At 38.9% G+C, this 20,592-nt stretch overlaps 2 protein-coding genes across 4 annotated transcripts in view; one reads left to right on the top strand and one right to left on the bottom strand.

Annotated features, from left to right (window-relative positions):
- Positions 1–2,532: 2,532 nt before the first annotated feature.
- On the bottom strand, positions 2,533–9,472 carry LOC124148797 (DNA-directed RNA polymerase I subunit RPA43-like). Its single transcript, XM_046520092.2, has 4 exons — positions 9,206–9,472; positions 6,520–6,661; positions 5,514–5,716; positions 2,533–4,204 (listed from the first exon to the last, which is right to left on the bottom strand). The coding sequence occupies exons 1-4, from the start codon at positions 9,373–9,375 to the stop codon at positions 2,731–2,733; spliced, it is 1,989 nt and encodes a 662-aa protein (XP_046376048.2). The 5' UTR covers positions 9,376–9,472; the 3' UTR covers positions 2,533–2,730.
- A 399-nt stretch (positions 9,473–9,871) lies between these two features.
- LOC124148796 (cytoskeleton-associated protein 5-like) overlaps positions 9,872–20,592 on the top strand; it is a 71,426-nt gene continuing 60,705 nt past the window's right edge. For all 3 annotated transcript variants that reach the window (XM_048385584.1, XM_048385586.1, XM_048385585.1), the window contains exons 1-8: positions 9,872–9,971; positions 14,012–14,077; positions 15,020–15,213; positions 16,080–16,206; positions 16,645–16,724; positions 18,198–18,369; positions 18,853–18,991; positions 20,410–20,507. In XM_048385584.1, the coding sequence (XP_048241541.1) occupies positions 14,021–14,077; positions 15,020–15,213; positions 16,080–16,206; positions 16,645–16,724; positions 18,198–18,369; positions 18,853–18,991; positions 20,410–20,507 (867 nt within the window). In that variant the 5' untranslated portion in view covers positions 9,872–9,971; positions 14,012–14,020. The remainder of the gene's footprint in view (positions 9,972–14,011; positions 14,078–15,019; positions 15,214–16,079; positions 16,207–16,644; positions 16,725–18,197; positions 18,370–18,852; positions 18,992–20,409; positions 20,508–20,592) is intronic.

The following is a 20,592-nucleotide window of genomic DNA, read 5'->3' on the forward strand; positions in this document are numbered from 1 at the left end:
CACCTTGAACAGAAGTTAAGACCCCCTGAAAAAGTCAATCACTGTCGAGCGACCGCGAATGTATTGGTAAAATGATAATTTTGGTAATGACATGAACAGTTATCCATAGCTAAATTGTGAACGTTTCCTTGTGGTACTGACGCGCAAATCACGTGAAGGTTGCACGTGCAACAAGTTACCCGCGACTTGCTAAAAACGCACGATCCTTAATCCAACCACAATTTGAAATAATTCTGAACCTCTGGTCTAATTCTTGTTTACATGGTTCGTAGATTATCCTAAGGCGAAATGTGGCAAATACTTGGCATGAACAAAGCTGTAGGTCGACATTCGTTTATAAGCAGCTTGACACAGAAACGTTGAAAAACTAATGAGGTAAAGGACCGTCCAAGGTCAAGGCGGCCTCACGTGACGTCAGCACGCGAAGATCGCGACCTATTCCGTTTGGTTTGCTGTCAACCCTTTGTGAGATGAGGTGAAATGGGGTTTAACGTCGCGTCCAAGATTTATTGCGAGTATTTAACAACGTGTATGTGTGGCTACTTGTACTAGACCGGACTGATGCCGACTGATGCCGATATATATATGAATACACCACTAGACACAGTATACCGACCAGTTCTTGTTTTAGACCCTTAATGCCGAACGGGTAGGGCCCCTTAATGCTAAACATGGTAACAACAAGTACCATCTTTTAATGTCTTTTGGTATGACGCGGCGGGGATCGAACTACGGACCTTACGCACTCCGGGCGGACGCTCTACCACTAGACCACGGACGCGGTCCGTCAACCCTTGTCACAAGCACCTGTTTGCAAGTGTCATGATGATGGACAACCAGGATTCATAAAAACAGTTGTCATAATGAATGTACCTTCAGAACTGATCTGCTGGTACTTAAGGCTACGACCGATTTATTTAATGCTTGTTTGTTTCTGTTTGTTTGTTTGCTAACTCAGCAATAATCCAGCTTTTTGACGTCTGTCTGTAAATAATCGAGTCTGGACCAGGCAATCCAGTGATTGATGTCATGAGCATCGATCCACGCAATTGGAACACATGACATGCATCAACCAAATCAGCAAGCCTGACCACCAGATACCGTTAGTCGTCTCTTACCACAAGCATGGATTGCTGAGATAGAGATTGTTTATTCATTTTAAGAGGCCACAAGTTCCTTTGTTTTTTTGGGTTTACTCTGAAAATTTCAGGTATATATTTATGTCTTATAAAAGCATATGTTGGGCATAAAAGGAAGTGGTATTCATTTTCTTTAACATTTGAAGTGTTGTTTACAAAATATGCAATGACGTAAAGTTTTGTTACTATTTTCCGATCTAACCTTTTCTATCATTCTGTTATGTACATGGCCTTTAAACGACAATGAGAGATGCGATATTTGTAAGGTATTGAATGAAACAGATTATTTTATGGTTGCTGGCATCACATGTACTTAAAGCTACCCTGAGTATATTTATACATTTCAGAATCATCTTAATCATTTGAATTTCGAGAATATCTATCCATCTATGTTTGTCCACCATTCAGGTTGATTATCAGCTGGCTGGTTTCTCTTGGAAAAAGGCCACGTGGGCCACATGCATTTTCCCGCCCTTTCTAATATCTGTGTTAAACAGTGATAGCACCCTGCAATCCGAGTTTGTGTCGCCTCATCTGACATGATATCATGGAAAGTCTGTGCAGAATCACTGTTCCACGTCTATGAGATGCATTTGTGATCGTTTGAGGTTATGGTCCTGTTCTGATCAGACCCATTTGTGAGTGAGTGAGTGAGCTGGGTTTAACGCCGCTTTTAACATTATTTCAATTATATCACCGCGTGTCAGCTTAATGTGGGAGGAAAGCCCGAAGTGATGCAGGTCTAAAACGTTTACTACTTTGGTGAAACCCACGAGCACAGGTATGGTGCTGACAAACCTAGAAACATAATTGGGGCGAACCGGGATTCGAACCCACAATCATAGGTTTTTGGCATGCCAAAGGGATGCAACTCTGCACAGCGCAGACTCATTTGTTGTCATGGTACATACAATAGGGGCCCTGAAGATCCAGGTTGAATAGGTCTTCACCAACCCATGCTTGCTGTAAAAGGCAACTATGCTAACGAGATCGGCAGGTCAGGCTAGCTGACTTGGTTGATGCATGTCTACATATCCCAATTGCGTGGATCGATGCTCATGATGTCAATCACTGGATTGTCTGGCCCAGACTCAATTATTTACAGACCGCCGTCGTATAGCTGGAATATTGCTTAGAGCTGCATTAAACAACAAACAAAATGGAAAAAAAGTGCCAATGACTCACTATAGACCCTGTAGTCAATTTTATCTTTTAAGGTCTTTTGGTATGACACAGGGGATCAAACCCTGGGCCTTCTGCTTTCCAACCCGCTCTACCACTAGACCACGGAGGTGGCCCAGACCTGTATACAGAGCAATATTAAAATGCATTTTTTATATATATTAGTGTACCAGTGTGTATTGAATGTGATTATGGCACAAAAGACACAATATTCAACAGTTTCCTTTATCATATTCATTTCAATATGCTTGAAACATTATTCAAACATCTGAAAGCATTTTGATATCACCAGTTTCATTATACATGAGGGGAACTTCTTTCTACATTAGACATCAAAACAAAATGTGTTGAATAATCTACAAATTATCGGTAATGATGAATTCATTGTCGATAACATTACAAACAAAACTTAAACTGATATCCGATCTTTCTTTAACTTTTTTTTCTTTTTCCTTGTTAGCAGCTCCTCGTCATGATGCGCTGTCTGCCCCGTACTGTCTCTCTCCCTCTTCCTCTTTCTGGACACAGACTCTAAAACAGACCTATCAATAGCACTGGTGTCCATCTCTTTCACACTCTGTCTACTTGTCGAGGGGTCACTCTCTGTAACATACGAGTCAAAACTCTTTGATTTATGTTTCGACTTATTTGACGTTTTGTCTCGGGGCACATCCAGTTCCGGTTCCGAAGAGGAAGATGCCCCACTCTTTCTCTTCTTCTTCTGTTTCTTCTTTTTCCTCCCTGCTGGAGAGGGCGTTGTGAGTCTGCTGGCTGCTTTTGTCACCTCACTCTGTAACGCCATCATCACCTCCATTAAATCTTTCTGATTCTTTTTCTTTTTCGTCTTCCCTGCTGACATGTTGGACTTCATCTGAGAGAAGATTTCTCCCAGGCCAGCTGCAAGACCACTGAGAACGTTCTCCTGACCTTCTGAATCACCTTCCAACTCAGATACACTCTGTCTCGGGGACTTCTTCTCCTTCCTCTTCTTGCTCTTTGCACCATCACTGACAGTTTCTTTTTCTGGTGAACATTGTTTTGGCTTTATTTTTGTGGCAGCTAATTCTGCCTTACCAAAACTGTCATCTTCAAATTTCTTCTTCTTCTTTTTCTTCTTCTTCTTCTTACTCTCTGTCCAAGACTGTTCACTTTCCTCCCAATCCACAAAAGAACTGTCCTGGATTGAACTATCCCCAAAATCTGACACACCTTCTCCTGAAATTTGAGAGATGTTAAGTACATTCTTTTCCTTCTTCTTCTTCTTCTTCCTTTCTGTCTTTGACTGCTCATGGAAATTATCAAAAACAGAACTACTCTCGAAGGAACTATCTACAAGATGTGATGTATCTTCACCAGATATTTCTGAGATGTCAAAAGAGTTCTTCTTTTTCCTCTTTTTCTCCCTTGATCTTTCAAAAGAATCAACAACTTTTGGATCAAAGTGAACCTTTTTCACCGACACACTTTCATTAATTGAATCTGAATAATTAAGCTTTCTTTTCTTTACAGAAACTGCAGTAAATGAGTCAAGTTCACTGTGGGCCAGGGATTTTTCTTGTATTTTTTTACAAGCAACTTCGGAAACGTCTTCATGCACATGCTTTCTCTTCTTTTTCTTCATTTTCTTGGACTTTGACGGACACATGTCATTCTCTGAAATAACATCAACCAACTGGGACAAATTCCCATCAACCATGTCCAAGTCTCTAGATCCTGAACTTGCTCTACCTCGCTTCTGAGACAAAATAGGATCCTTGTCGAGAGTTATCTCCCCTTCTGAGTCTACAAGAGAGTTATCCTCCCTTGGAGAAGCATCATTTGTTGTTCCTGCACAAGGTGTGCTGCCATCTTTTTTGAAGGATTTTAGGTACTGTTCAATGATCCTGTAAGATAAGATGCCAATATTGTAAAACTGTCACATACATATTTAAAGTTTATTATATATGGCAGTTTTCAAGTCTGTCATACTCTATATCAACCCGAGACACCAATATCAGACCGAGGGATGTAGGCCATAGGGCTGATATGAGGGCCGAGAGTTGATATTGGGTGTGTTATGAAAACTGTCATATAATAACCTTTTTATCATATACTATAACATCAAGTTATAAAAATTATTTACCGTATTCGACGTAATAAGCGCCCACGGCGACATTTGCTAAGATATTGGCTAGTGTACAATCCCAATTAGCACCCCTTCCGATTGATCAATGTACACAAGACTTATTTATTCGCGTAAAATACGCACTCGTGTGTTATATTCACCCTTAATTATGGGCATTTAATTCTGGAAAAATATATCTGTCGTACATAAACATTGCAGGCTGTCAGCATAAACCACGAAATTTATCTTTCAACTCTGTTTTGTTCACCAAAATAACATTCTAATAAGAGCCCCCTATTTCTAATTTTGAGAGCGCCCTGGGCGCTTATTACGTCGAATACGGTATTTGCAAGTTAATGCAATACATTTTCACCTTGTTCGGAAGACATTGTCACAGGCAAGCTAGCCAAGCAGATAGGCACTAAGGGAAATAACTCAAATTTCTTACCATCTGGGCTGATATAGATCGCCCATTCAAAATTGTCAAACCATATCAGCCTGGCTGAGACAAAATATGTCTGGTTATTACTCCCCTGTCTGAATGTTGGTTCTACCACACATGCCTCCTAGCATTGATAGGTATGTGATAAACACTTATATCATAATTAATGTCTGATATAAGCAGTATGATCCATTTCAATTTAACAATTTAAATAACAAATAGTGCCATATCCGTGAAGAGCCGGGTTAGAATAGGTGTTCCGCAACCCATGCTTGTCGTAAGAGGCGACAAACGGGATCACTGACTACTTTGATGCATGTCATCATATACCAATTGCGTGGATGGATGCTCATGATGTCAATCACTGGATTGTCTGGTCCAGACTCGATTATTTACAGACCGCCGTCATATAGCTGGAATATTGCTAAGAGCGGCATTAAACAACAAACAAAATGGAAAAAAGTGCCAATGACTAAATAGACCCTGTAGTCAATTTCAACCGTGTTCTACCTTTGTGAGCAGTAGTTTCAGTATATTTATAGTTCTTAGTCTCAAATTAGTAAACAGGGTGGGCATAAATAATCAGTATAAATTTTAAGCATCATATACTTCTGACATATTAAGCTAAAACAAACAGTGTACATACTTCTGATCCACCAACTTCCCCTTGAGGGAGATAACTGAATTGTTGGAGTAGATGTCTTCCACTTGGAATGGAAACTCCTCCCCTGGTCGAAGCACAGACCCCCGCCAGCCGTTCAGGTGGGTTCGAGGTCGATGGATTGATGCATTGAAGCGGTCATGAACCAGACAACCAACATGATCTTTGCTCATTTTGTTAACTGTCCCCTGAAAAATGATTCCATAAATGTTACCATGAGATTTGAATATTTGCGAACAGCATTATTAAATTTGAACACAAGCATATTTACTGGGCATAATACTCAAAAAAAATCTTTCTTTAAATACTGCATCCCCAAGAGGGGCATATTGATTCTTTAGACTTAAAATCCTTACTACTCAGTCACACATTTATTTAGAGCTATTGCAGACAAATCAATCTGAGTAACTGCAACTTAAAATATTTAATAAATAGGAGCAATCAGGACATTGTTGCCAACAGGGAAGTGAAACCAGGTCTACCGTCACATTTCAGAGGGTATAACTTGTATATCTTCTTATAGTATGACGTTTCAGGCTTACATTCTCAGATCTAGTCATTAATAACTATATAATGGTCATCAAACCAGGTCTTCCATCACATTTCAGAGGGGATAACTTATAACATGACCTTCACCTGTCAAAGGGTATAACATGACCTTCACATGTCAGAGGGTATAACATGACCTTCACCTGTCAGAGGGTATAACTTATAACATGACCTTCACCTGTCAAAGGGTATAACATGACCTTCACCTGTCAAAGGGTATAACATGACCTTCACATGTCAGAGGGTATAACATGACCTTCACATGTCAGAGGGTATAACTTATAATATGACTTTTCACCTTTATATTTTCAGATCTAGTCATTAACAACTCTATAATGGTTATCAAGCAACATTCGATTTATTGATTACTTGAAACATGTACTAGGGTTGAGGGTAGCTAAGGCATTAACACAGAAGAGTTAGTAGCACAGACTGGGACTACCTTGAGAACACACCCCAGTGTGGGCTTGAAGAGGATGTAGTCAGCCTGTAGTCGAAGATGGAGGAAGGGCGAGTCATCCATAATATTCCCGAGAGCACTCAGCAATTTGATGTTGTCATAGGCTATGACTACACTCTGCAAACTGAAAATAAGTGATGACATGACATTAATCAGGCTAAACTCAAACAAACCCTTCAGCAGATGATATGGATTATCTATGTAGGCATAGGTAGGTGGAGGAGAAACTACTAAATAGTTTTCATGTATAACACTAACATCATCCTAGTGATTGAGTGAGTGAGTGAGTGAGTGGGCTTAAAGCCGCTTTGAACAGTATTCCAGTTATGTCACGGGATGTCAGCTTAATGTTGGAGGAACGTTTACAATCCTTTTTGTTTGTAGACAGGTATGTCACAGTTAATGTGTAAAATGTGATTCACTCTGGTAATGTATAAAATGTCTAACACTTTCAGTCATTTTACAAATTTACTAAAATATTTGTCCATTTATTTAACGAACTGACTAAAGTTTATGAAGAAGTTCAAAAGGGCTTAAAAACATCACAATAGACTAATGATGCTCGACAAAACAAATAGAAATGTAGTTTTACTTTCGTTTTCTTTTAATCCTATTATTTTCAGTCACTGGGTGATGAATTAGACGTATAAAAGTTTGGAATTCATTGTCATAACAACATAAATGGACAGATTTTTCAGTAAATTCTAAAATAACTGAACATGCTGAATATTTAAGAGTTAATAACTGAATATTAAATTGCCTCAGTGAAAATTTTACTCATTTTACACATTGACTATAAACATATATGCACATGATGAAATAAGCAATGCCCAGGTGAATGCTACAGTTAAGTTTGTGTTACCATGGTTACAAGTCAAAAAAGTGCAAATGAAAATCGGACAATACCAAGCAAGTGATTCATCAAAACTTTGTAGGGGCGGTCGTGTAGCCTAGTCGTTAAAGCGTTCGCTCGTCACGCAGAAGACCCGGGTTCGATTCCCGACATGGGTACAATGTGTGAAGCCCATTTCTGGTGTCCCCCGCCGTGATATTGCTGGAATATTGCTAAAAGCGGCGTAAAACCATACTCACTCACTCACTCAAAACTTTGTCACCATGAAGCTACCTCCGAAGATGCCTACATTTCCTTATTATTTCTAAGACAAAACTGTATTTCATTTTGTTGATCAATGTGTCAAAATGCCCTTTTACTATCAATAAAGCGACAAATGTGCTTACAGTTGGTGCGGCACGGATCGTAAACTATTCGAGATTTCTGGAATATCATCATATTCACAGGGTAACAACAATAACAAAGGCAACAACCAGTCCCAGTGAATTGTCAGAGATAAGTACCTTTTTAATAATTGTCTTTTTCCTCAAATTAGAAATGGATGGGTTGTTTTGTTGTTTACACAGAAGTCAACAATATCACAGGAATATCAGCAGCCTGTGAACATGGTTCAAAATCCTTTCTTGATCACATAAATGAAAGGTGGATATTATGTGCAATGTTTGTTTGTTTGTTGTTTTATGCCTCACTCAGCAATATTCCAGCTTTATGACGGCGGTCTGTAAATAATCAAGTCTGGACCAGACAACCTAGTGATTGACATCATGAGCATCGATCCACGCAATTGGGATACAATGACATGCATCAACCAAGTCAGTGAGCCTGACCACCCGATCTCCTTAGTCGCCTCTTACCACAAGCATAGTCGTCTTTTACGGCAAGCATGGGTTGCTGAAGACCTATTCTACCCCGGATCTTCACGGGTATTATGTGCAATGTCATGTGCCATCAGGTTGACACATAATCAACTAAGTCATTGACTAATTTCTAACCCTGAGGGTGTTGGGAACCTTTTTCTAACCTCTGTCCCTACTACATGTACTAGTTAAATGGATCTAAAGTAGAAAAAATGTACATAAATGTACATATAGCTCTATATTCACTTAAAATGGAAAACTTATGTAACACGCATTTCGTTAGTATTAGTTCATTGACACTCTTTTGGTAGTATGCCAACTAGCCTGACCCATTTAATCATTCATTGAAATGTCACAACACGGTATCAGATGTGTTCAGGTAAGAGTCCCATTACTCAAACTAGAGCATGTTTTTAATTCTTACAGATGTTTTACAGTTGTTCTTATGATTAGTGAGAAAACTACAAATGTTTCTTACGCGTCTGAAACCCCTTAACAGAAAGAAAGTATGATTCTTCATTGACATTCTTGTTGTTGTTTTTGTTTAACACCACACTCAGCAATATTCCAGCTATATAACAGTGGTCTGAAAATAATCGAGTCTGGACTAGACAATCCAGCGACTGACATCATGAGCATCGATCCACACATTTGGGATACGATGACATGCATCAACCAAGTCAGCAAGCGTGACCACCTGATCCTTTTAGTCGCCTCTTACCGCAAGCATAGTCGCCTCTTAAGGCAATCATGGGTTGCTGAAGACCTATTCTACCCCGGATCTTCACGGGTCTGGCAGTATGTTCACTAGCCTTACCCATTTCACCATTCATTGAAATGTCACAACGTACCAAACACGGTATCAAGGTAAGTGTCCCTTTACTCAAATAAGAGCATGTTGTTAAGTCTTACAGTAGAAACTGAAGTAACTATTAACTGATGCTTCTGTCTCACTTACTCTGTACAAAACAAGTTGATTTCCGAGTCCAGCTGATCTCGAATTCCTTGAGATACGTTTCCTAAGTATCGCGGGGGTAGGCAAATCTTTCTTGAACTTGTCATTGCCTTAAATCCAGAAAATGGATCTTTGAGAATGTCTGTTGCTGATACATATGAGATACTGGACATACTGACAGACACACAGAGCTTTCAGCACGTAAACATTGCTACACGTGGTGTTCAGGTTTCAGGAGGCGGCCATCATGGAACAAATGACCTTAACCTTTGATTCATTCTTTCGATAATATTTCTTAAATAGTGTTAATATGTTGGTATCATATCTTAATCTTTAACAGAAAACAATATTTTGCACATTGAATCATCCATATTTTATTTCTAAATGTCGTTTTAACCTTTATTTCATTACCTCCCTTTGCGTTAAGTTCTTTAACAGATGGCGCTTCTGCGTGCTAGATTCTGTAAGCCACATTAAGAACGAGATGTTAAAAACATTCACACTGGTGTAATATGACGATTGTACCTCCTTAAACTCATGATTTAATATATGGTGTATTTAAATATTAACTTGTTGTCATATTTGAACCGATAAAGCATAAAATATACATTGGAAATATAAGACATACTATATCCTAAAATTAGTTTTAAGGAAACCACCCATCTATATCGACCAATCCCGAATTTGTTCTGTTCAGTTTTCAAAATGGACTGAAGAAGTATGATAAGAGATTGTCATTTGTTTACTTGACGATATTTACACACAAAAGGTAATTTAGATCGTTGCTTTGTGAGGTTAGGACTGTAATGACGATGAAGATCAAGTGTCTTTTAACATGCTGTCATCCCAGTTGGAGAGAATTCCCTCTGAAAAAAGATGCGTGATTCATTCAACAGGCCATATTAATTTCACAAATTATGTCTGATATGTTGTACTTATGTCAAAGTATGTCATAGAAAACATTCCTTAAATACCATGTAAGTTATGAACCTACACCCAGTGCTAAACAAGCAAGTAATCTGTTACGACAGTTCATGCTAAGCATTCATGCCTACGCACAGCTGCACTGAGCACACATTACTAATCAGTCTATATATAATCCTTGATTTCTAAAACATGAAGGGAGACGTACTCATATCATTTGAGAGATAGCCCGGACAGGTTTATGATTATAATGATTATGTCAATGGCATTATGAAACTGACATGCATTCTCTGTAACTCCTATTTCCTATGTGGAGTTCATGAGACATGTCAACAAGTTCAAATGTCATTTTGGCTGGTCGATGAGGTCACATTGACTGCTTGATGATCATGGGTTAACCGTCCTGCGACATGTCTGAAGATGTTGTCATCAGCAAATAAACAGTGTTGTTTAATCTCTTGAGCATAGTTCAGTCAAAAGTAATGCTATAATATATGTTGAATTACTACCTACCTGAATAAGGTATGTAAAGGTCATAGGTAAGAGCACTGTTTACATAACACACTAGTGGTTGGTTTAAACTACCAATGTGTTATAGGCCATTAAAGGGGCACTGATCTAACGCAATTCCCCGGGACTGGTTGTTGCCTTTGTTATTGTTTTTACCCAGTGAGTACCCAGATGTATAGCAGAAATCTAGACTAGTTCGCAACCTCTGCTGCGCCTTTCGTAAGCGCATTAGTCACTTTTATGGATACCGGTAGTAATAAGGGCGTATGGTCACATTGATCAACAAAATGAAATACAGTTTTCGAGATAATAAGGAAATGTAGGTATCTTTGTGGGTAGCATCGGTAATGGTGACAAAGTTTGGATAAGTCACTTGCTTGGTAATTTTGCGATTTTCGTTTACACTATTTTGACTTGCAACACAAAGTAAATATTTCACCTGAGCATTGCTTTTTTTATAGTGTGTATATTTTGTTACTGTCAAAATGTGTAACATATTTATTAAACGTCTAAATATTTTACAAAGTGACTGAAAAACATTTCCATCTGTATTATTATGATCACGAATTCCAAACATTTTGATGTTTAATGTCATCACCAAGAGACTGAAAATGTTACGTTGAAAAGTACATTTCTATGTTGTTTGGCTTCTAATCCTACATAATAATCTGTTGTGATGTTTGTAGGCCCGTTTGATCGTCTTCATCAATCTGGACAGATTTTTTGGTCAAAATGGCTGAAATATTTACACATTTTATAAATTGCCTGAGAGAATCACGTTTTACAAATTGACGGTAATATATACACGCTTACAGAGGAAAAGACCTGTGAAAACAATGTCTAACGGCATTGAAGAATTTCCCAACCAAGACGTAGAGAACCAAGAACAAATCGGTTCAAATGAAGGAAAACAAAATGCAAATACCATAATTACAACCTACCAAATTTATGTGTATAAATTTTTAGGCAGCTTCCTTGTTCGAGGAATGTATCCGTGAATATCCACACAAAGGAACAATATCCCACTCGTCTGCAGCTGTACAAAGAAACTTTTTCGATGTCACGTGTCTGTAACAATCAAATATTTTAAAAGATATATATCGTTTCGGAATATTATAACCCATGTTCGTTTCTCAACTGATCACTTGGATTGTTTCAGGTGTTTCACATAGGTATCAAGTCTCAAGGGTCGGCTGAGAAAGCCCACGTGACAACTATTTTCATAACGTCCACGGTTCCTAAAAATTCCATTGAGTGATAGATAACAATGATCAATCAATCAATCAACGTATTTTCAGTTAACCCTTTGAACAACAGATGTTGTTTTTACATCGGCACTTCACGCCATGATATGAGTGTATTCCCTTTGTTTTAGTAAACCTAGACATGTAAACACTCACTTTTGACATATCCACTGTGCAAGATAACAGTGATTAATCAATCAACGTATTTTCTGTTAATCCTTTGATGACTAGGAACGATCCATTGAATTACAAAAAAAAGTAAATGCACTGATCATTCATCTCTTGCTGGGCTGCCACGTGCATATTACATAGCACACATTTCACCTCACTTCAAGCCTGGATTTAGATTGAATAATTACCCCAGACACAATAAATGCCAAATGGGAACCTTTGTCAGGTAATAGAAGTGGTGCTACCACTAATTGTACCTGTAATAAATTCATTAACTGAGCATCAAGTGAATGACGACAAATACACAAGTGTAGGGTTAGACGAGAAAACGTGGATGACAACAAGGGAGTAGTAATCGTATTATCAACGCTTTCACTGCATGGATACATTTTTTTAGTATTCAACTATAACCATCTGGGGTATTTCCAAATAACGACATCCGATGAGCTCCGCCGTTCTTTTTGTCTGTTTGTTTAGGCTGAAGAAATTAATTAACATGCGCCCTTTGTCGAAATCTTTATAGATCACAGGTAACCAATCAGTGTTTATGCAAAAATGCGTAAAACAAATATTGCCTCCAGCCTCCAAGTTTATTTAGCTGTCCTTGCAGACAGTAGCCTAGTCTCTGGTCACGCTCAGTTGCGTTGCGTATCATCCGGGTACTCACGGGGAAAAAAACAATAACAAAGGCAACAACCAGTCCGGGGAATTGCGTTAGATCAGTGCCCCTTTAAGTGTTGTAATATTCCTGCAATTCATGCTCCTAATTCTGTAAATCTTAATGAGCAGTTGTCTTTTCATACAGCCTCTACCACTGTCTACATATTGAGAAAGAAAGGACATATACATGATATAAGGTCCAATTGACAAACTGACCACATAAAACTGTTAATTCGTGGTATGAGATATGTAATATAAAGTGAACCCCTGACGTCTTTTGTTCACAGGGAAGTCTTTGTTTCTTTCCGTGTTCATATCAACAAGTAAACATGGTTAACAGTAATTTTATTTGAATTTAGAAGAAAAAACAACTTATTTCTGGTTAAAAATATTAAGAAAGGTTGATGGACCACGTTAACCTGCCCCATTGTTTTAAATATCGCCTTCTGTATTAATAGGAATTGAGAATCAATGCAAATGATATCAATTGCAAAGCCCTATTAGACACAACACAGAATGGATGTTGGACTTATTTAAATTGTAAATGTGTCAGATTTATCTGATATTTCTGTTTTGATAAGAAATGCAATCAATGTCCAAGTCATATTTTTTTCACTCAACCGCTAAGTTTTGATTCATATAAAGCATAAGGCATCACACATTCTGTGTAATTAATTTACTGTTGCTACAATCGCCCTGGGAACTGCATTTTAAGTCCCTAGGACACTCAAGTCGATAGACCAAAGTAAGTCTCTGTGTATGGCCTGTGTTACTATCATCCTGAAATACTGTTTCAAGGAGGTGCTGATCCTATAAACTCTCACTTTTAAGGGTGTCACAATAAATCGAAATATCTATATATTGCTATTGGTAAGCACTTAATGTCAATAAATCGATTGTTAAATCAGTTTCCAATCAATAGTATCGATTTCAGTTAGGAATATCAATAGTTTCGATTGTATTTACCATCATGTGATTGAGTCACTGAAACACGCTCGCAGTTAAAAAAGTAATGTGGTAGTTTCTTATTCTAAAATTATTAGGGTAAAGAAAAAACAAATCAGTCATATCTCAAACTTTACTTTTTATTTGTTGTTATGGTTATCACATTCAAGGGAAACTTCAGTTCCAAGGTTTAATTCAACTGTAAAATCCATTTAAAATGATACACTGAAGACTATCGATATTTATCGCAATAGTTGCTAGCAATATCAATGGTTATCGCAATAGTTTCTTTCAGCATCAATAGTTATCACAATAGTCATTTCCAGACCAATAGTCACCCCTATTCACTTTTCAGTGATCCAATATGGGGGATGATTCAGAATGGATGAAACTCCCCACAGAGGAAAAGTGCACCCACAAGGTAAGAATTGTTTTGTCATGATCGCCTATATGTGATATGTTCAGAACCGAATGTTAACGGTTTTTATTCACCACCTGTATATAAACATATGCCCAATAATATATAACAAGTGCTGAAGAGTATATGTCATATTCACTGTTCATGATAAAAAAAATGAAGTGAGTGCAAAAATGTCAGTTTGCATGGTGTGAGAGAGCGCTATTTTCGTGGGGTTTTCATATCCGAAAAAGTATGGTTGTGCTTACAAACCTGTTGCGTTGTAGCATCTGTGTAAACAATGATTATTTGGATGACATTCATTGATTGTGTTAAATATTCGGTATTTTGATAGTTACTCTTGAACAATGGAAGACAGTCCATGATCAAATTTTTACAGTCGGACACTTGTCAATATAAACTAAGGGTGAAACGATTCACTGAACTGATACACAGCGATACATTGCCTTGATGTGACACACAATATATAGAAACCTGTATGTCAAAAACATGACAATACATAATTCTTATTTTTTTTACAATATAAATGATTAACCCAACCTAAATTGGGACAAGGTGACCTTATAAAAAGCCACTCACAGCCTACAGATCCATTTTGGGGGATCATTTTGGATTCTTTGTTCCTTTTGTGATGCACTACATCAGTATTTCTGTTCATGGCCGTAGACACATGATCATAATTTTAGTAGTGAACTTGTAAACAGTTTGCAATATTTGACTGACAAAAGTGCTGGGGTGGGCGTCATTAAATGAGTAGTAGGTAATTTATTTGAGCAATTGTATCGTCTTGTATTGATACAGAAAAAAAAAACATATCCTGTATCGTATCATCACATGAAAATTTGAGGTGCACCGATGTATCGTTTCACCCCTAGTTAACTCCCTTGCCTCAGGAAGATGCGAGGAAACAGACTCCGTGTGATGATCAATTCTGTGTTTGTCCAGGTATGGAAGGCCCGTGTAGCGGGTTACGAGGAAGCAGGCAAACTGTTCCAGCGCATTGACGATGAAAAGAGTCCTGAATTCAACAAGTATGCGGGTTTGATGAAGAAATTTGTGACTGACAGCAATGCTGTAGCTCAGGAAAAGGCTCTGGATGCTGTTCTACATTTTTTGGAAAATGCACATGTGGCTGCAAGGTACGTCAACAAGGACATTAAATATGACGTGTATCTCCTTTTGATATCACATTTTGTTCTAATCATTGGGATTTACTGTGTTTTTCAGGAAACAGTGAAACAAAGTTATGGCAGTCCAGATTCCGAAGGTTTAGAGTCTCAGTGTTGATACTTTGTGTCAAGTAAATGTATCTGTTGTGCATTGCACCGATGTTCTAAAATAGTACATTAAGTTTTTAAGATTTGGAAACATTGTGGAAGTTAGCTCATGATGTCAATCAGTGGATTGTCTGGTCCAGACTCGATTATTTACAGACCACTGTCATATAGCGGGAATGTTGCTGAGTGTGGTGTAAACAACAAACAAACTTATTTCAGATTTGTTAACACTTTTTTCTGAACATATTTGAATTGCAATGCTGACAGCAACATTTGTTGACGTACAATACTGTTCACTACATAAGTAGGTGGGCTGCAGTGCTGTGGTACTGTTATGTTTAAATGATTAAACGGAGACAGGGGGATCTGTAATTAGATTGGTCTCACCCTATAGTGGGATAATTGTAATGAAACTAACTTGCTGCTTGGATTATTTTGGAATAATGGAATCAGGTTGTATTATGTTGGAATGAAAATTCCAGGAGGTGCTTTCCTCTAAAGAAATCACTGAGCCAGAGGCTTGCATTGATGATTCCCTCTTCCCTCTTCCCTCTTCCCTATTCTTCTCTCCCTCCCCCCAAACGTCTGAAATTATTTGATCTAAATGTCAATATATTCTGTGTTTATTTGGCAATATCACAATTTCTTGATGAGTTTTTTAACCTTAGAGCAGCATCGTTAGAGAGTAAAGGTTTCAGTATTAAACATGTTTTATGTTGATGATGCAGGACGACAGCTGATGTAGTGGCTGGTGTGGTTTCAAAATGTCTGAATGCCAGCAAGACGAAGACAAAGGAGAAAGGCATGGAGATCATCATGATGTACATCGAGATAGAGAAACCAGATGTTGTCCAGGTAATGGTGCCACCGTTGCAGCATCAGTTTTGCCTTCCAACGATGCAAATTCTTGCTTGCTTTAGTTACATGTCAAGTCTAACTCCTCCATTATGACCTTGGCTGTTAGGCGATTACTGTCGGTGTAAAGGGAGATAATACAGAGTTCGATTTGCAACCTTTTATTTAAAAATTGCAACCTAATATTATGTCTACATGTTCCTGCTTCATGTAAAAAATTATCAAATTTGTGTCTTACTAACCCTTACTTTTCGACACAACAACAATCGATGTACCATACTACCATAATACATCACTAATCCCTGTGTTATGTGTAATTTGTCGTGCTTTCCTTGGCTTGACGTCATCAAACTGTAATTCAAGATAATTGAAGAAAAGCCATGTTAGACACAACCCAATCAATCAATGTTGATATGTTTATTCTTTGTACCATTTCAGGAACAACTTCTTGCTGGTCTTGAAAACAAACAGCCGAAAATAGTCGTTGGTTGCATTCAAGCCTTAACAATCGCCCTCAGGTATGTAGACTACAGTGTATGTATTTGTATCAGATATTCAGTAAGGGTGCACGGTATTACGGGTATATCGGTAAACTGAGGTTCATTCTTTCCACGATACGTATCACAATATCATTTTTTCATGCTCAGTATATTGGGTGATTTGAGATGGCGACTTCTATCATGTGTTTCATGTTATACACTCGCCAAATACCTTCACTGCCCCTGAGCGTGCAGCCAGGGCCCCAAGATGGCTGCATATTTATTAAATGAGTAAACATTTTGTTGTACCAGCATCCACTTTTTGTTCTATTTGTGAACTTCCATCCATGCATTGATGTTTCAGATTTCTCTGAATTCAAAATCTGAAATTATGCAGTACGTCGTGATACCTTTTGCAATACAGCCTTAGGCATTGCAAAATATTATGATACACTTTAAACCTTCAATACCCATCCCTAGTATTCCGTGTATAGGAGTCCTTTGGAAGTTTTGTTTGTTTGTTTAACACCCCACTCCAGCTTTATGACGGCGGTCTGCAAAAAATCGAGTCTGGACCAAACAATCTAGTGATTGATATGAGCATCAATCTGCACAATTGGGATACAATGACGTGCACCAACCAAGTCAGCGAGCCTGACCACCCGATCTCCTTAGTCGCCTCTTATGACAAGCATAGTCACCTCTTATGACAAGCATGGGTTGCTCAAGACCTAATCTACCCCGGATTTTCTTGTGTCTCTTTGGAAGTAGTATTTTAGTCTGGGGACAATGTAGATCAACTTGCGGGTTCTGACAAGGATTCTTGTTCAAGCTATATTTCAAACAATGTTTTTGCGAGGAATTCCTGCGAGTGAATACAATAGAATTTTTGCCGCCACAGTCAGCATTCAGTATTGAAGCTGTTACTATGTACAGCATCCCCTAAATAACCAACTGTGGATGAACAAGGAGATATTGTATGATAGAGAAAAATTCATGTACACTGTTGAACATTTGTCAACGCCCAAGTGGGGCAAAATATTGAATTGTAATCAGTTGGTAGTACTGCTTTGAATTACAATTGATTTTCTTTCACGACATATGATGTCCTAATTTGACGTAATGCACTCTACCAGTGCCAAACATTGCTTCAGGGTTTTAGAGTACCCTACTTTAAGAACCTGATTGTGTTGACATTCTCTTGACATTCTGAATTCTATCTCATGAATTTTATGTTGTAAACCCTTGCCATGGCTAACAATGAATTCACCAGACAGTGATAATCCTCAATTCCTCATCATGGAGGTAGCCTTGTGGTTAAAGCGTTCGCTCGTCACACCAAAGATTTGATTTCCCACTTGTACATCGTGTGAAGTCCGTTCCAGGTGTCTTCTGCCGTGATATTGCCGGAAAATTGTTAAGAGCGGCATAAAACCATACTTACTCTGTCATTTCATTCTCACGTTCTAGCGTTCTCACACTCTGAAATAAGCTGCTTTGTCCTTCTCTCAGAGACTTTGGTTCAAAGACGATACAGATCAAGCCTTGCCTGAAGGTGCTGCCCAAGTTGTTGGAGGACCGAGACAAGAATGTTCGTGAGGAGACGAAGCAGTTCATCATTGAGTTGTACAGATGGATTGGGGGAGCCCTGAAGCCACAGATGTCCCACTTCAAGCCTGTTCAGGTGGGAACAGCAGCATGCAAGTTTATAGAAACTCATGTAGGGATTTACGTGGGTTTTTATGCCCCTCAATGAAGTGAAAGGAGGATATAGGAATGGGTGTTGTCTGTCCGTCACGTTTTGTTTCTGAAGCAGAACTCAAAATCCATGAGATATCTTAACCAAATTTGGTGAACTTGTGCCTTTTGATAGTTTGGGATTTTTGATTGATTTTTTTTTTTTTTTCGAGTTCAGTGATATAACTGAAATACTGTTGAAAGCGGATCCGTCATATCTGTCCTGGTTGTTATCCTTGGTTTGTGAACACCATAACCAAACTTGAGGGTTTCACCAAAGTGTTGAAAAGGACAAGGACAACTTCACGTTGGGATTTCCTCCCGCGCCTGACTCTGCCCTCTCCCGAAATTAATTTATTATTTAATTATTTAAGTGTGTGTGCAAATAGGTAGTTGTTCATTGGTGGTAACACTGTTCAATGTGCTCCAGGTTCAAGAGCTGGAGGCTGAGTTCGAGAGGCTACCAAATGAGAAGCCTGTTCAGACCCGCTTCATGAAGTCCCAGCAAGACCTGAAAGCCAAGATAGAGGAACAGCAAGCTGCCGCAGCTTCAGGGGAGGCTTCTGGAGGTGAGTTGTCTCCCTTGATCTGAACTACTTCAAACTACTTCACGTTCCTTCCTTGCCCATGATACCTTTGTTATCTCCCGGTACCATTGCTACCACCATTTAGCAAGCGGCCATTACAAGAATCTTGAAAACTTGGCCTCAAACCCGTAATAAAGTGACAGTCATATTTTTGTGTATGTCTTTGGTAATGCTAGTATAATGAATTAGGAGAAGGGTTAGTGCTAAATTAATATTTCCCAGATGAATTTACATTGGTTTGTTTAATCAGATAAAACTCCCAACTTCCCATTTCCAGTCATTTTGCTAGTTGCATTATATTTGAAATGAAATAGAAATTCAAATTGATGAACAAAACGGTTTAGCTTGGGGAATGGTATTTCACATCACAACAGTCATCATTTGTTTGTAAACAGTCAGTTGCATGTTCAACTCTGTGTATGGTTGAAAGCTGCCTAGCACAGTAGGGAGCTGTGAGTAGGGGTAGCAATAGTATAGAGAACTCAATGGGCTATCGCTGTGAGGAGCTTGGAAGTACTTCTAACAATGTAAAGAAAGTTGGACTTACTGGAAAGAGGCTGTGATCCTTCGTCTGCATCCTTGTGCCTGGCTTCCCTCCAGAAGTCAGGGAGGGGCGGTTGGGTAGCCTAGTGGTTAAAGCGTTTGCTCGTCACGCCGAAGACCCGGGTTCGAGTCCCGACATGGGTACAATGTGTGAAGCCCATTTCTGGTGTCCCCCGCCGTGATATGGCTGGTATATTGCTAAAAGCGGCGTAAAACCATACTCACTCACTCCAGAAGTCAGGAACCCTGGGTAGACTCATGGTTTAAGTTTTCACTGTCTCTCTAACGACCAGTGTTCAGTTTCCTATATATGGGCATAGTGCATGTCATCGTATCCCAATTGCTTAGATCAATGCTCATGATGTCAATCACTCGATTATTTACAGACCGCCATCATATAGCTGGAATATTGCAGAGTTTCGATAAACAACAAAAAAACAAAACATGATGTAATGATACTGGTGGGATATTTCTGGAATATGTTGGGGCACGGGTGGCCCAGTTGTCTAAGGCGCAGCGATTCGCTGTGCAGAGTTGTGTCCCTTGGGTACGCCAGAAACCTATGATTGTGGGTTCGAATCCTGGTTCGCCCCGATTGTGTTTCTAGGTTTGTCAGCACCATACCCGTGCTTGTGGGTTTCACCGAAGTGGTAAAACATCTGAGACCTGCATCACTTCGGTCTTTCCTACCATATTAAGCTGAAACGCCGTGATATAACTAGAATACTGTTAAAAGCGGTGTTAAACCCAACTCACTCACTCACTCACTCACTCACTCACTCACTCACTCACTCACTCACTCACTCACTCACTCACTCACTCACTCACTCACTCACTCACTCAAATATGTGTTTCAGGAGATGGTGCTGCTGAAACAGAAGAGATTGATCCATTTGACCTCATCGAGGCTGTAGACATACTGGCAAAACTCCCCAAGGATTTCTTCGATCAAATAGTAAGTATTGTGCAATGCTAAACATATATGATCCTGATGTATCATATACTTCAGAAGCAAAGTCTTATCTGAAGTGTTAGCAGAA

Source organism: Haliotis rufescens, unplaced genomic scaffold (genome assembly GCF_023055435.1).
Source record: "Haliotis rufescens isolate VD_foot unplaced genomic scaffold, xgHalRufe1.0.p SCAF_6, whole genome shotgun sequence".
Taxonomy (NCBI): Eukaryota; Metazoa; Mollusca; class Gastropoda; order Lepetellida; family Haliotidae; genus Haliotis; species Haliotis rufescens.

Coding starts and splice junctions, on each gene's coding strand:
- LOC124148797 (XM_046520092.2), bottom strand. CDS start 9,375: ATGTCCAGTATCTCATATGTATCAGCAACAGACATTCTCAAAGATCCA. Junction 6,662..9,205: donor ATCAACTTGTTTTGTACAGA/GTAAGTGAGACA, acceptor ACTTATTTTCAG/TTTGCAGAGTGTAGTCATAG. Junction 4,205..5,513: donor GGGAAGTTGGTGGATCAGAA/GTATGTACACTG, acceptor CTTATCTTACAG/GATCATTGAACAGTACCTAA.